The sequence below is a fragment of the Bufo bufo genome, chromosome 10, assembly GCF_905171765.1.
Source record: "Bufo bufo chromosome 10, aBufBuf1.1, whole genome shotgun sequence".
Taxonomy (NCBI): Eukaryota; Metazoa; Chordata; class Amphibia; order Anura; family Bufonidae; genus Bufo; species Bufo bufo.
Genome location: NC_053398.1, coordinates 142,336,293 through 142,352,981, shown reverse-complemented (window position 1 = coordinate 142,352,981; position 16,689 = coordinate 142,336,293). Strand labels below are relative to the sequence as shown.

The 16,689-nt window shown below is 43.1% G+C and overlaps 1 protein-coding gene across 2 annotated transcripts in view; it reads right to left on the bottom strand.

Moving 5' to 3' along the window:
- Positions 1 to 16,689, bottom strand: part of DHX38 (DEAH-box helicase 38) — a 61,804-nt gene that overhangs the window by 4,576 nt on the left and 40,539 nt on the right. For both annotated transcript variants that reach the window (XM_040409347.1, XM_040409346.1), the window contains exons 15-25: positions 14,912 to 15,022; positions 14,604 to 14,720; positions 14,377 to 14,484; positions 14,183 to 14,295; positions 13,761 to 13,969; positions 13,520 to 13,674; positions 13,257 to 13,412; positions 13,034 to 13,168; positions 12,829 to 12,954; positions 7,987 to 8,082; positions 7,782 to 7,903 (exon numbers count right to left, since the gene is read on the bottom strand). In XM_040409347.1, the coding sequence (XP_040265281.1) occupies positions 7,782 to 7,903; positions 7,987 to 8,082; positions 12,829 to 12,954; positions 13,034 to 13,168; positions 13,257 to 13,412; positions 13,520 to 13,674; positions 13,761 to 13,969; positions 14,183 to 14,295; positions 14,377 to 14,484; positions 14,604 to 14,720; positions 14,912 to 15,022 (1,448 nt within the window). The remainder of the gene's footprint in view (positions 1 to 7,781; positions 7,904 to 7,986; positions 8,083 to 12,828; positions 12,955 to 13,033; positions 13,169 to 13,256; positions 13,413 to 13,519; positions 13,675 to 13,760; positions 13,970 to 14,182; positions 14,296 to 14,376; positions 14,485 to 14,603; positions 14,721 to 14,911; positions 15,023 to 16,689) is intronic.

Sequence of the window (16,689 nt, the reverse complement as noted above, 5' to 3'; positions counted from 1 at the left end):
ATAGGCTACCACAAATAGTCCGACATCAAAGAAGCTATATTATAGCAATTGCACCACCAGTAGACAGCAGATTGAACAGCAGCAGCATCATAGGAACAGCTATACAGCAATTACAAGCAACAAATGTTGCAATAATTAAGCCACAGTAACCAGCTTTGGACTAACAGTAGCAAGCTGGTTGGTTCCTATGTATCCAACTGTCTGAGACAATGTATACTAGCTATAACTGCGCATATCATAATAGATAAAAGTATAGCTAGGCACTTGAATAAAAGGTAGCAGACACCTAAAGGCTGACTATTGAACAGTAACTGCAAATGTTTCACTACTGCTGTCAATACAGTAAAAAATCAATATAATAGGAAACATCATCATCTGGAGGCCCGGAGATAGTTTTAATTAGTAAGTTAGATAAACCGTACATCATTTATTATTGTTTTCAAACCAATAAAAGTTAAATTTTAAACCAATAAAAATCACAATACAAATGCACATGTCAAGAGAAGGCAATTAGTAGTCCATGACTAAATGTAAATACAACAGCCAAACAAAACTCAATATTTAAAATCCTGATTCTGTAGTGTACAGAAACAGCCCGTATGTGGTTTTAAACTGCTGTACGGGCACACGGCAGGGCGCAGAAGGAAAGGAATGCCATATGGTTTTTGCAGGGCAGATTTCACTAGGATAATTTTAAGTTGCCATGTCACATTTAAAGACCCCCTCCCCGATGCACCCCTAGAGTAGAAACTCCAAAAATGACCCCATTTTGAAAACTACAGGATAAGGTGACAGTTTTGTTAGTACTATTTTAGGGTACATATCATTATTGGTTGCTCTATATTACACTTTTTGTGAGGCAAGGTCAAAAAAATATTTGCTGTTTTGACACCGTTTTTATTTTTTGTTATTTACAATGATCATCTGACAGGTTAGATCATGTGGTATTTTTATAGAGCAGGTTGTTACGGATGCAACAATACCAAATAGGACTACTTTTATTGGTTGTTCGTTTCAGTTTTACATCAAAGCATTTTTGAAAAAAATGTTTTAGTGTCTCCATATTCTGAGAGCCATAGCTTTTTATTTTTTTGGGCAATTGTCTTAGGCCGAATGCACACGGCCGTGAGGGGTCAGTGGTATTCCTGCTGAGAGCAGGAGCGCACAGCGTCATTGGTTGCTATGCCGCCGCTGCACTACAGTAATATACTCGTATATCATACGAGTATAAGGTGCCAGAATTACCAGCAACCAATAGTAGTGCAATTGCTTCCCATGCAAAAAAGGGGGCTAACACGACTGGATATATGGTATCCCAAGATATGGTACATCCTATTACAGTGTCCCCCTTCCACAGGTGGAGGAATTACACTAAGTACAAATACTCCGCCTGTGGAAGGAGGGTAAAGCAACAGGACATACAGTATCCAGTGGTAGTGCAAATACGCCACCTGTGAAAAGGGGTAAAACGACATGACGTATGGTATGCAATGGAACTGCAGTTAATCCACCTGTGAAAGGTGGGTAAGGCGACAGGATGTACGGTAACCATTGGTAGGGCAATTATTCCGCCTATGGAAGGAGGGTAGGTAATGCGACATGATGTTTGTAATCCAGTGGTAGGGCAAATGCAGTGATGGGGTTTTTCCAGCAGAGGACAGGCCTAGGAGGTTCGATAACACTAGACAGATCACCTCAGCCTAACAGGGAACAAGGCCAGGGCTGGTAATGTTGCCAGCTGACTGGAAGTGAGGGGGTGCAAGGATGAAAGCTGCAGGTGTAACGACTGGAACCTACGGCCAGTGCTGGGGAGCGTGTTTATAAGATGGTGGAAACAGATTCCCCATGTGACTGAAGATGGCCTGGAAAGTTAATGTGCATGACCTCCCTGCTCGTCGCAGCAGAGCTGCAGAAAAGACTGTGTTTTATTGTTTAAAAAAAATAAAAACCCAAAGTTTTTCATTTTTACAATTGGTAAGAGATCCATATAATTTGTTACCCATTTTCTCTTGTATACGACAACACCCCATATGTGGTCGTAAAGTGCTGTATGGGCACACCGCAAGGCTCAGAAGGGAAGGAGTGTCCTGTGCATTTGAGGCCTAATTTGGAATGCTGTATGATACAGCATTGAACGACAAATGCTGAGGCTCTGCGGTAAAATAAAAAAGAAACCTGCAAGAAAATACCCCATTTTAGGAATCACACCCATCGCAGTATTTACCAATTGGTGTAGAGAATTTTGAACAAACAGGTGTTTTGCTTAAATTAATTCACAGCAGATGGTGCAAAGTGAAAAATTGAAATTTTTCCACACATATGCCATTTCAGTGCCCAATATGAAAATCAAGCCCTCTTATTACTATGCAGTGCTTCCTGATTTTATAAACACCCTACATGCAGCCCTAATATTCTGGACATAACATAGGGCTCAGGAGTAAAGGAGCACCATGTGCATTTAAGGCCCAATATGGCGATTTATGCATCTTGTGCCGACAACTGTATAAGCTTTGGGGTAAAATAATAAATGGAACCCCCAAGAACTGAGTCTATCAGAAAATACACCACCAAGGTATTTATTAGGGGGTAGAGTGGGCATTTTAACCCCACAGGTGTTTTGCAAAAATGAATAAGCATGGGACTGTGAAAAATGGAAATTGCAGGTTTTTTACAGATATGGCATTTAGATGGCACATGGTGTGCCCTTTTAATTGTTAGGTGGGTTCTAGATACAGAAATTCCATAAATGTAGAGGTAAACGGCTCTTTAGAAAAAATAGGGGTTAGTCAGCACATCCCAATGCTCAGGTGCATGTTGCCATGGCTGAATACACACAAAAAAACAATTCAATAGAACTCTGCAAACACAGATAAAGTAAATACAATAGTTCCTTACTACCTATAGAATATGTTTTACTACTGATAAGTTATAAATGTGAGATTCTTGGCAAATGCATTTTGTACAAAATTATATGTGCCTCTCCACCAATGACAAGGCAATCTATTTAGGACAGGAACCTACACTAAATACTATAACGCCCCAGAGTGGCAGTACCACTTCTTTCACCCTGCTACTGTCTTTAATGGGCTAATATAATGTCATCTTATGTATTTTGTTCAGGTCCACTACACAGCAGTTGCAAAACAATGGAAATGCTATGTTCAAATTTAATGTGCCTGGTTCACCAGCAGGTGGCAGCAAACACAGCAGAGCTGTACTTAGAATGGAGCATTCCATTCTGACCCCCCCCCCACCCACCCAACCAACCAGTGAGAGTCAGTCTAGCTTACCCCCTGCTAGGGGACAGGTGTGCAGGGCACCTCTCTGCTGAAGGTGTCCAAGCCAGCGAGAGCACCCTAAGCTCTGCTAGCCATGGACGCCAAAGCTTAAAGCCTCAGAAGCCAGGAGCATAGTTCCATGGCATAACTTAAAGGGCTTCTGTCACCCCACTAAACTTTTTTTTTTGTGTGTACTTATAATCCCTATCCTGCCATATTGCCATACATTATGTTAGTAATAATTTTCGTTCAGTAGATTTAGCAAAAAACTTACTTTTATGATAGACGCCCTACTTGCTGGTAGAAAGGTAATTAGCATACTTGCTGGTAGCAGCCGCAGAAAACCGCCCCCTCCTTCTGTTGATTGACAGGGCCAGCCGCGATCTCCTCCTCCGGCCAGCCCTGTCAGCATTTCAAAAATCGCGCGCCTGTGTTGATTTGGCGCAGGCGCTCTGAGATAAGGAGGCTTGCCTCCTCAGTGCGCCTGCGCCGATGACGTCACCGAAAGAAGAAGTCATCGGCGCACTGAGGAGGCGAGCCTCCTTATCTCAGAGCACCTGCGCTGAATCAACACAGGCGCGCGATTTTTGAAATGCTGACAGGGCTGGCCGGAGGAGGAGATTGCGGCTGGCCCTGTCAATCAACAGAAGGAGGGGGCGGTTTTCTGCGGCTGCTACCAGCTTCTGTTGATTGACAGGGCCAGCCGCGATCTCCTCCTCCGGCCAGCCCTGTCAGCATTTCAAAAATCGCGCGCCTGTGTTGATTCAGCGCAGGTGCTCTGAGATAAGGAGGCTCGCCTCCTCAGTGCGCCGATGACTTCTTCTTTCGGTGACGTCATCGGCGCAGGCGCACTGAGGAGGCAAGCCTCCTTATCTCAGAGCGCCTGCGCCAAATCAACACAGGCGCGCGATTTTTGAAATGCTGACAGGGCTGGCCGGAGGAGGAGATCGCGGCTGGCCCTGTCAATCAACAGAAGGAGGGGGCGGTTTTCTGCGGCTGCTACCAGCAAGTAGACGCCCTACTTGCTGGTAGAAAGGTAATTAGCATATCATAAAAGTAAGTTTTTTGCTAAATCTACTGAACGAAAATTATTAATAACAATGTATGGCAATATGGCAGGATAGGGATTATAAGTACACAAAGGCTGTCCGGGCATGCTGGGAGTTGTAGTTTTGCAACAGCTGGAGGCAAACTGACTTAAGAGACTATTGAGAGAAGTGCAGCAGACAGAAGAATCTGAGTCATACAGTCAGCCTGTCAGTACAGCAGAGCCAGAGAGAAACACATGTAGCAGAGACTAGTTTGCCTGCCAGTTTTGATGCTAAAAGCTGTCTGGGACCAAGACAAAGCCTGTAAACCGTTTTGGAGAACGTTTACCAAATTAAAGTTTCTATTCAACTTCATCTCAAGGTCTGTACTAACTTTTTCTTCCAATTCATTGCTCCGGAGCCAAAGCCTGGGGTCCAGCCGTATCCAGGTAGAAGCACCATGACATCTAAAGGGACATTTTAGGCCGCACTATACCACTCGGCATTCCTACACCTGAAGCTCATTTCATAGAGGGCCCTTGGGGGAAGCGCCCGTTGCAATACTACCTCCACTGGTGCCATACTGGCCTCCATTAAATTCTGGGAATACAGGTTCCATATGCATGCTGAGCCCACTTTTGCTGCCATAATGGCCTCCATTTAATTCAAGGAATACAGTGTGGGCTCAGCATGCATGTGGAACCTGCATTCCCTGAATTTAACGGAGGGCGGTATGGCACCAGAGCAGGTCGTATTTAGTGGATGTTCCTGTTCCAAAGAGATTGCCTTGTCGTTGGTGGACAGGCACAAATAATTTTGTACGAAATATATTTGCCAAGAATCTTACATTTATAATGTAGCAGTAGTAAATTTTTTTATAGCGAGCACGGCACAATTGCATTTAACTTGCTATTTGTGTTTGCAGAGTGCTGTGGCATTGTTTGCTTTTGCTTTTGTAACCTTTTGTTTGGTTACACTGCAATGTTCTAGAAAGACCACTACTTGACTTTTGCTGCACAGATTTTGATGGATCGGGTTATGCTATTGAACAACCTCTGGGGACCAGTATAGACATTTTCTGACCACCAATGGTTTATTTTTCTCTGAACATGGGTGTCAGGACTTCTTTTTTGTGGGCTGAGTTGCCATCATTGGTTCTATTTTGGGATACTTACAACTGTTTGATCACTTATTTAGCTTTTTGCGAAGCAGGATAAAGAAATGGCAGCAACTTTGATATTGCAGCATACACTGTGTGGGAAAATGACACATTATCTTTATTCTGCTGGTCAGTACAATTACAGGGATACCAATTTTTTTTTTTTTACATTTTACCACTTTTACACAATGCATTTTTGTAAAGAAAAATCATGTTTTTGTGTTAGTTTGTTTTTTTGCAATTGTCTTATGTGGGGGGCTCATTTTTTGCGGGATGAGCTGCTTGATGATAGGTACCATTTTGGGGAACACACGACTTTTTGATCGCTTGGCATTACACTTTTTTTGAGCCAAGGTAATCAAGACACGGCCATTTTGGCACAGTTTTTATTTTTTGTTCTTTACCGAGTTCACCTGATGGGGTGGATTATGTGGTATATTTATAGAGCTGGTGATTACGGATGCGGCGATATGTAAATTTTTTTTTCATTCTATATGACTTTTTCAAGTAAAAGTCTTTTCTTTTAACTCATTATATTTTTTTTTTTTTATTATATAAAAACACTTTTTTCACTCCCCTCCCCCACTATGGGACTTCAACTTTTGGGGGGTTTAATCCCCTCGATAACACTACAATAAATCGTGTATCACACCGACAGAGTGCCTATGAGACCCAGCCTGGTGGCTTCCGTAGGAGGCAAGCCCCAATGCCTATGTAAGGCATCGGGATGCCATTCCAGGCATCGGGTCACCATCACTGCACTGTGGGGACCCGATGGGGAGGGAGCCCGTTCCCACCATAAACCGTGTGTATGCTGCATTCAGCGTTGCCCGTGGCTCACAAAGGGTTAATACACCGGCATTGGGGTATTTACCGATGCTAGCGTATACAGCAAGAGTGTGGCTGTCGGGAACAGCCGGACCCCTGCCGCCGATGGAGCAAGGTCACACAAACCAGGAAGGAGCAAACTCTGGAATCAAGTCTCCAGTAAGCAGACTACTTGTCTATTTTACATCATATCACTTAGTAATGGAACAAAAGAATAAAAATGTTTGCAGAAGTTCTTTCTTAAAGGGGTTTTATAGAAATTTTTAAATGATGACCTATCCCTCTGGGACAATCACCCATCAGCTGTTTGAGAAGGCACTGGCGCTCGAATTAGTTCCACAGCCTTCTCTCAGCTCAACAAGCACAGCACCGTACATCATAAAGCGGCTGTTCTGGTTATCACCCCCTGAGCTGCGACTAGGCCATGTGACCGATGAACGTGACGTCACATGGTCTAGGCAAAGCTGCGAGAAGCCTGTGGCAGTACTGTGAGCGTCAGTGCCTTCTCAAAGGGCTGATGGGCAGGGTTCCCAGGTGTCAGACCCACAATGATCAGATACTGATGACTTATGCGGAGGATAGGTCACCAGTCAAAACACTATAAAAAGTGATGTTAAAAGAGCTCAGTAACGAATATTTACATTTTCTACGTGATCATCATCATATTCCTAGTTCACTTGCGCTCCTTGACTGCTTATAAGAAATGAGCAAAGAAGTGGAAATTAATATCAAAACAAGTTTCTGGAACATGCCAGATCTATAAATGCAGGCTAAGGCCTAGTTCACATTACTGTGATTTCCATCAGTGGTTATGAGCCAGACAGAAGGTATAAGGAATCATGCACAAGACTGTAGTTTTGGTCCACATTTGATCTGCATTTTTTGCGAATCGGATGTGGACACATTCATTTCAATGGGGATGAAAAAGACGTGGACAGCACACAGAGAGCTATACGCATCCATATGTTCGTTCTGCGGCCCTGCAAAAATAAAATTAGAACATGTCCTAGTCTCGTCTGTTTGGCGGACAAGAATTGGCATGTGGAACATACTGCGGGACCTGCAGAAGGGAAAATGCGGTATGCACATGGCCAGTATCAGTATTTCGTAGAAGGCAAAAACTGATATGGTCGTTTGCATGAGGCCTCAATGAAAGATTTGCTCCTGTTCAGTGTTTTTTACCCTCACTTGGTTCTGGCTCACAATCACTAATCAAGTCACTGAAGTGTGAACTGGGTCTAAGAAGGGATCAGCCACGACCCTGTAGGCATGCCTTGGGCCTCTGATTGCACTAGCTCAGACATGCTCAACCTGCAGCCCTCCAGCTGTTGCAAAACTACAAGTCCCATCATTCCCTGACAGCCTACAGCTATCATCCTACAGAAGGGCATCGTGGGAGTTGTAGTTTTACAACAGCCTGCACTAGTTCATATGGTCTGGGGTATTGCAGAGACCAATTCTTAGCCATCGCAGCCATGTATAACACACCTTGAGCTGCCCAATGTGCTTTTCCTGTCCTGCTCTTCTCTCCTTGAGCGCAGTTGTTCTTCAGCCAGTATCATCTCCTCCTCCATTGCAGACACCTCCTCCTTTGCCCTGCGCTTGTTTTCCTAAAGACCATAGCAGACATAGGTATAGGACAGAAGCACAATGCAGAGAACACACATTACCAGTTCATCTCCACATAACTCACCTGTCTTGATTTGCCGGCATGTTTTATGCTGTAGAACATAGGACCTAGCTCTGCTAACCACTCACCATCTACTGCCGTGACACACTGCATGTATTCCTAGGAAACAAGAATACAATGGAATACAACTTGTAAGATAACTGTACAGTTTTTGCATTCCTTCATCACTAAGTGATTGCAGCCTATATAGCAAAATTTGCACTTTATATACAGAGGTCATATATTAAAATCTATTCTATACAGCCACTACAATGCAAGCCTCTCAGAGACATTAATTCCATCTTCAGAGAACATTTTTCAATAAAATGCAGGCATCTGCGCATTGAGAAATAAACAACCGATTGAGGTTATAGATGCAGGAATTGGGTGTTATTTTTTTTTTATGAACAGAAGCAGCTGCATAGCTGTTAAAATGCTGCCATCTAGTGGCCACCAGAATTATTAACTCCTTTAAGAACAAAGGCCTTATTTTAACCCCTTGAATGTGGTCATACACAGCATTTGTGGCAGTTTCCAGCTAAACCAAGTTGGAAGGGGATGAGAAATATAAAGGAAGGACATGTACTTCTTCCTGCTGGATTCACTTCTGTGTTTGGCTCAAACAACTCTGTGACCGCACTCCGAGAATTGACCTCAAAAGCCATTACTTTTCCACTGACCTAGCCCTAGGGCTTGTGTTTTGCAGAACAAGTTGTATTTTATAAATGTTATTAATTTTGAAGGGATTGGGGAGGGGGGTATTGGCATAGAGAAGGAGAAAAAAAAAAAAAAACACACACACACACACACACACACACACACACACAATACAGTCTTTATACCGTGCATGCAGCATAAGGGCTCATGCACACGACCGTATGTATTTTGCGGTCTGCAAAAAATACGGATGACGTCCGTGTGCATTCCGTATTTTGCGGAACAGCTGGCCCTTCATAGAACAGTACTATCCTGACAATAATAGGACATGCACTACTTTTTTGTGGAATGGACATGAGGAAAGGGAATGCACACGGAGAGATTTCCATTATAATTTTTTTTGGATGACCCATTGAAGTGAATGGTTCCGCATACGGTCCGCAAAAAAAACCTGAACGGACACAGAAAGAAAATACGTTTGTGTGCATGAGCCCTAAGTGACATGATGGCATAATCATACCGAGCCCCGGAATAAAGCCATTACCAAATTTATATTGTTTAAAAGGGTTTTCCAAGACTTTAATACTGATGACCTATCCTCAGCTTACCACTCACAGTGGCATAGTATAGCGGATGTGCTCGGTATCACGTTTAGCCTCATTCACTTCTTTGGGACTGAGCTGCGTCTGGCCTAGTGCTGCCACAGCCTTCTCGCAGCTTTGCCTAGACCATGTGACGTCACATTTATCGGTCACATGGCCTAGTCGCAGCTCTGCTCCATTTACTTCAAAGGTGGTGATAACAAGAACAGCCGCTTTATGATGTACGGCGCTGTGCTTGTTGAGCTGAGAGAAGGCTGTGGAACTAATGCGAGCACCAGTGCCTTCCCAAACAGCTGATCGGCGGGGGTACTGGGTGTCGGACCCCCACCGATCAGATACTGAAGATCTATCCTCAGGATAGGTCATCATTATTATATTTCCATATTCTCTTCCTAGAAATCAAGAATAGTGTCGTCTGGCATAAAATACTCATGCACATTTTATGGTCTCCCAAATTATAAACAGCACACCAAAGACTACCCCACAAGGTCAACCAAGTAAGGCAAATTTCTTTTGAGACATTCTGGTTCTATTATCCTTCTAGAAAGAGACTATTTCATTGAGAGAAGATGTTCTAGTTCTCGTCTTAATTCCAAAAATTGTGAAATTGAATTGCTCATTCGTAAAGGGGTTGTCTACTTTTGCTATACTGATGATCTATCAAGTGAATCAGAAATAGCCATCCCTCTGAAGTGACTAGGGACAGCGAATCTATAATTACACCTGCTCGCTGCCACACGGCAAGCAGCTAAATAGTAAGGAGAACACAGCACTAGTATGAGTACTGCCACAGCTGATCAGCAGGGGCGCCTTCCAGCCCTTTAAACATGCTTATGTACCAAAACTAGGAAAATAGCTAAGCCAGCGCTCACTCTTATTCGCAAACGAATTACATAAAATTAGGCTGTGTGTGAATCTGCACTTTGATTGTACCTGTTCGGGATTCAGAATTTCTCAAATTGCTCATCCTTAAAGGGGTTGTCTACTTTTTACTTTAAATGACCTATCCACAGAATAGGTCATAAATATCAGATCAGCATGTGTAATTACAAGTATGGCGTCCTCAATTACTTCTATGGACGGCTCTGTAGTGGTCACTTGAATAGACTGATCCGTCCCATAGAAGTGAATGAGGGGGGCCATGCTTGTAATTACACTGATCACCACTGCAATTGCGCTGCATTCTCTTAAACAGCTGATCGTGGGGTGCTGAGAATCAGACCCCCGCCGATCTGATTTTGAAGACCTATCGCGAGGATAGGTCATTAATAGTATATAAAAAATGAAAAAGCGGACAACCCCTTTACTTAGGACCCCAATGCTAAATCACTGAGCTGCCCTGCGATGAATAATATGATCATTTTCAAGTCATTATAGACGGTGCAATAATTAAGTATTTAAAGTTGCACCAGTGAAAAACGCTTAAATTTTTTTTCTCCTCATTTAATCCCTTAGTCACAACCCATACACCTTTTTAGGGCAGTCACTAAGGGGCCCAGTCTAAGAGCTGGATGGGTCTGCCATGTAGCAGAGAGCTGGGGAACGGCTCTTAGAGCAGGAGCGCGACTCTCGTGTAACAGCCCAGACCGGCTGTTTATTCCCTTATATGCCACATGCAATGGCACCCACCGTATGTAAGCGGTTACAGAGGGAGCGGACTCCTTCTGTATTTCATCAACACCCCACATGTCAGTGAAGGCAAGCTGCTGGTCAATGTCAACATAGCATGAACATTAAAAATACAATGCACTATAGCAATAGTGTATTGTATTTTAGAAGAGATCAAAATATTGCCTGTTATAGTCCCCTTGTGGGACTAGTAAATGGTTAAAAATAGTTTAAAAAAAAAAAAAAAACATTTAAGTAAAAAAAAAATCCCCCCCCCCCCAAAATACAATTTTTTTCCATTGACATAATGCATATGGCATCTGTACATGACAGACCTGAGGGCCACTGTCAAGCTCCTGGCTGCCATGACAACCCCTCAGTACCCAGTGATCATGTTGTGTGGGGGGTCAGTGGGGTGAGAGAGGGAGCCCCCTCCCTTTTTCTAACCACTTAGATGCCGAAGTCAGCACTGCACTGCCGGACCCACATCATCACTGTTATAACCGCACAGTGACATACTATTACAGGAGGGGGTTAAACACATCCTAAAATCCACAAAAATCTATCAATGCACCCAAGAGAACGTAATAAATAGGTGACTGGAAGGACATAGTGTTAAGTGCTGAAATTGTCTTTGATACAGCACAAACTAAGTTGAAAAAGAAAGGCTATTTAAAAAAAAAAAAAAAATTTTTTTTTAAAAATGTAATTATTAAAATGAATCGAGGATTGCTGTCATTCATCATTTTTCTTCAGAATTTATCCTAACACATCAGTTAGGGCTTATGCACACGACAGTATGGCTTTTTCAGTGTTTTGCAGTCCGTTTTTTACGGATCCGTTGTTCTGTTTTTTGTTTCCGTTGTGGTTCCGTTTCCTTTCCGTTTTTCTGTATGCCATATACAGTATACAGTAATTACATAGAAAAAATTGGGCTGGGCATAACATTTTCAATAGATGGTTCAGCAAAAACGGAACGGATACGGAAGACATACGGATGCATTTCCGTATGTGTTCCGTTTTTTTTTTTTTGCGGACCCATTGACTTGAATGGAGCCAAGCACCGTGATTTGCGGACAAGAATAGGACATGTTCTATCTTTTCACGGTACGGAAATACTGAAACGGAATGCACACGGAGACACTTCAGTATTTTTTGCTGAACCATTGAAATGAATGGTTCAGTATATGTACTGCATACTGAACAAAAAAAAAACGGCCAGTATACTGAACGCAAAATACTGTCGTGTGCATGAGCCTTATTTGTCATCCGTTTGAGACATTTCAGTCTGGTACCCTTTTTGTGGATGAATAAAAAAAAAATGAATGCCAAATGTGCATAGGATCTGTTTTCAGTTTTGTTTTTTGTTTTTTTACAGGATCCTGATTTCTTTTTTTTTTCTATTCTTCTGATGGATCAGAAGAACGGTAAATGAAAAGGTGATGCGAACTCTCCTTTAATTGGATTGTGCCACAGGATAGGGGATAAGTATCTGATGGATGGAAGTCTGCTGCCATCTACATGCCTATAGAATGAACACAGCAGTAGTGCTGCATTCTCAACTTGTTTCTCCCCTTCAGATAGGGCACAGGACAACTTTCTCATGATAGTGAGAGTTCCGGCATCCGGACCCTCACCGATCAGATACTTCTGCCCTATTCTGCGAATAGGAGATATCTTTCTGTGTTACAGAAAACAGTTCAGTCCAGCTCACCAATTGGCTGCAACAAAGACATACATGCAAGAAATGGGGAAAGAAAGAAAGAAAAAAAAAAAGCAAATGCTCCGGCGTCCAAAGTAGATACAATTACCACCTTTAATTATGAGAAAAAATGTTTCTAGATGAAATTTACTATAAGCAGTGGCAACAATGTACACAATGGATTTTATCGTAAGATAAATCAACGTTACTGTTAACCATCTTGCTCTTCCTCTGGCACCACCACTTTAATACAAAGGAAAAGGAAAGAAATAAGTTTTGTAGATATGAACCACTTACCTTGGTTGTCATCACAAGTTCATGATAAACAATATAATCTGGGGTGTAACCCATTCCAAAAAGGGAGCTGGTTGGATGCAAGTGACAAGGCATTCCTGTCCGTACATTTACATATTCACCGATTCCCTGAGGAAAGAAGCCATACGTGATCACTCTAGAATGATCTAAAACAGATGCAGACGGCTCATAATTTCTAGTCACTAACCTTTAGCCTGGCAGCTTGATGAAAGTAAGCTGCACAGATGCATTTACGAACCACATCCCAGTCAGACCCACAGGATGATAATGACATGCGCTGAGCCACCATGATGTCCTTCAACTGTGCACGGACTTCACGGACCTGAACAATGCAAAGTCTCACATTAAATCATCTACACCATATGGATAATTCAAAAAGGTTGTAAAATAGGTCATCTATCTGACCTCACCTTTCTCATTGCCTTGGCATGGATAAAATGCTGATTGCACCAGCCGCTTGAATAGTTGTTGTTTTTCCACTGGAGAAAAACATTTAAATATGTTAAGTGGTCACTTTCGGGGACAGCAAATTTTTCCCTCACTTGATCACTCTCTTCCTCGCGTCCCTAATAGTAAACAGAAAAAGATCAGTAATAAAGCAATGCTGGAACAGCTCCAGAAATACAAGACAATTTAGGTTTATACATCCTTGAAAATTTTCCAAGCACAATACCTTTGGTCGATAGAAGATTGCTGGTACAGACAACATGGAAACAACTATGAGGATTTCAGCGCTGCATCCCATATCACAAGACACAATCAACATCTTGGACAATGCCGGATCCAGAGGAAACTCAACCATAAGACGGCCAGTGGATGTGAGAGAACCTATGAGAGAATACACAACACTATAAACTCAGTCATTATGCAACCATAAAAAAAAAAAATATATAATAAGTGTATAAGAAGCTTACCCGTGTTATCAAGAGCTCCCAAAATCCACAGCTGGTACATAGAGTTGAGCATGTTGTCCTCTGGAGGTGGGTCCATGAAGTGGAATAGAAGAAGGTCCTGTACTCCTAATGACTTCAGTAGTAGAACCACATTAGACAGATTGGTGCGCTGGATTTCTGGGACAGTAGTGCACAGCAGCTCGCTCTTATAAGCACTTTGAGTATACAACCTGTCAGAGGCAAAAGGCCGACAGCGTCATTGCAAACCCCAGTAGGTGCTGTCCTAACATTTTGTATCCCCTCCGACACCAGTGTATGAATTTTGCAGTGATTTTCATTGATCCCACTATTACTGTTTACATCCGTGTGCAGTAAACCTTATACTGGAAGTCGTAGGCTCTGCATCACATTATTGTGACTGCTTTCTACAGGATGTCGCTTACCTGAAGCACTGGCCAGGGCCTGTTCTTCCAGCTCTGCCAGAACGCTGGTTGGCATTGGCCTGGCTGATGGGGTAGATTTGTAAAGCATCCATACCAATGCGTGGATTAAACACCTGTAGAGAAAATTACATTTACTTTCAGGTGTTTAAATCTAGAGGGGGGATAATTTGTTGGGGTATGAACATGGCACTTACCTTCAACTTGCAGTACCCAGAGTCTATCACAAACATGATCCCATCCACAGTCAGTGATGTCTCTGCAATGTTGGTAGCAACTATGCATTTCCTCACACCGTCTGGTGCCTGCACGTGAAGAGGACAAAATACAGTGAATACAAGGGCTAGAACTTAATTCAGACTCTGCAGTTTCTTTGTTCCTTCCACATATGCAGAACACCGAGCAGAGGATAGTCCTCACTTACCTTCTGGAAGATTTTGGCCTGAAGGTCAGAGGGTAGCTGTGAGTAAATTGGTAATACAGCCAATTGTGGGGCACTCTCCAGCTCTCCCAGGCGCTCTATAATCTGATCTGATGTTACCTGAAAGAAACACAAGCAATGGATTAATAGCAGTTCCCACCTTCAAAGGACAAGGGAAACGTTACCCGAGGAAACCTTTGAGAATGCCTTCCTTCTCCTCTGTACTGTGATCTGTTCTCACTTTTAAAGGAAAAGGGACTTATGGACGGTGTAACGTACCCCAATCCAACAGTTGAGTAAAGAACACTTACCTCAATGTCTTCTTGCCCAGGCATGAAGATTAGAATATCTCCAGCTGAACCAGATAGATGGATCTGCAGGGCCTGCTTCACAGCAGCTTCCACATAGTCCTCTTGGGGGGTCTACAGGAGAATAAACACAGAAATTGTCTTTTGAGGTGAAAGAAGTAGCCTTCTAATGGCAGCTGGGCATATACCATGGTGCCATGTCCCCCATTGTCATTAATGAGACACTAGAGGGGCCATGACCATGGAAAGCAGCAGCTGTAGAACTGTGGCATTACAGTACATGGTGATAGCAAATAGTCCACCTCCAGAATTGGTGTTAATTTACAACAAAGTGAACCACTTAAAGGGGTTGTCCCATTACAACTTATCCCAGATCCTGTGTCTAGTTGGCGGGGGTCTGACCACAGGGGCCCCCACCGAGTATGTGAAACTGGGGCCTGCTTTCTCCTATTTGAATGAAATGGCAGTCACACATGCGTGCTGCCATGCCATTCAATTCTATGGCACTGTGGGAGATAACCGAGTGTTTGCATTCAGCCATTTATACTGCCATTTCAGATTCCCACCACCCTTACACCCAGCCATTATTTATATCTCCATTTCTTCTATCCTCTCACCTGCCGCTTCCCATGACCTCCTCATGCTCCATTCTACTTACTTCTTACTGCTGGAGCCACATCTCCTAATCCTGGGTCCCCTCAACTGATCCCCCCACCATCCTTTCACCCCTACCACTAACTTATTCACTCATCAAACCTCATACCCATTCACTTGACCCCTGCTCCCCAAGTCTCTGTATTCGGAGCATTACGGACCTCACCTTCAATTTACAATAAACTTTCCTTCATCGATGACCCCATAATTTTCCCAAAACCTACAGTCTCGCAGAAAGATGGCCAACACCCACTTCCAAAGTCTCCTCCACTACACTCTCTTATAGAAAATTCTAATTTATCCCCACTTCCCATCCAGACATGGTGGGGGTACTGTCCTCCTCCTATCCATGAACTGCTCCTTCAACTTATCTCCACCCTTCATCAAACTCCCTTCTATGGAAGGTCACCGACTGCATTTTCTCTTCCCCAAACCCCGTCTACCATCCACCAGGCTCTGCTACTTCCTTTTTTGATCACTTCAATGCCTCGCTCATGCACCTCCTCTCAGCTGACATCACCATCATCATCATGGGTGGGTTTCAAGATCCCTATTGACACACGCCACTCAGCTGCCTCCTATCTTTTACTTCCTTCTTTGGCCTCACACAATGGTCCTCCCTATCTAATCTCTCAAACTATCCTCTCCCTCCCTGACCAAAATCTTCTTGCTTTCTTAACCACTTGCTCTTCAACCACCCCTCCAGTCCATTAACTAGCACAGCCACGTAGGAACCTCAAGAATTTCTCTATTCCCATATTCTGAATCTCTCAACGCACTCCACCTTATCTTCCTTCCATGACGCTGACTCAGCCGTTGTTTTCTACATCACAATTACTTTAGCTCTTGACTCGGCAGAACCAGTCAACTCCATTGGCAACCCAGGTACACTCATCAAAAAATAAAATAAAATAAAAACCTGAGAGACAAGCATCTAGAGCTGTAGAACGATACTCGAAGAAAACCCACTTCAAGGAAGACTTAAAATCACATACAAACAAGCTATTCTCACTTTTAAGTCTGCACCTCTTCTAAACAAGAATACTTCGCTACTCTCAGATAATCTCTTTTCTACAACCCCAAACAATTACATCTCTACTCTGTCCCCCGATACCCTCTCTCTCACA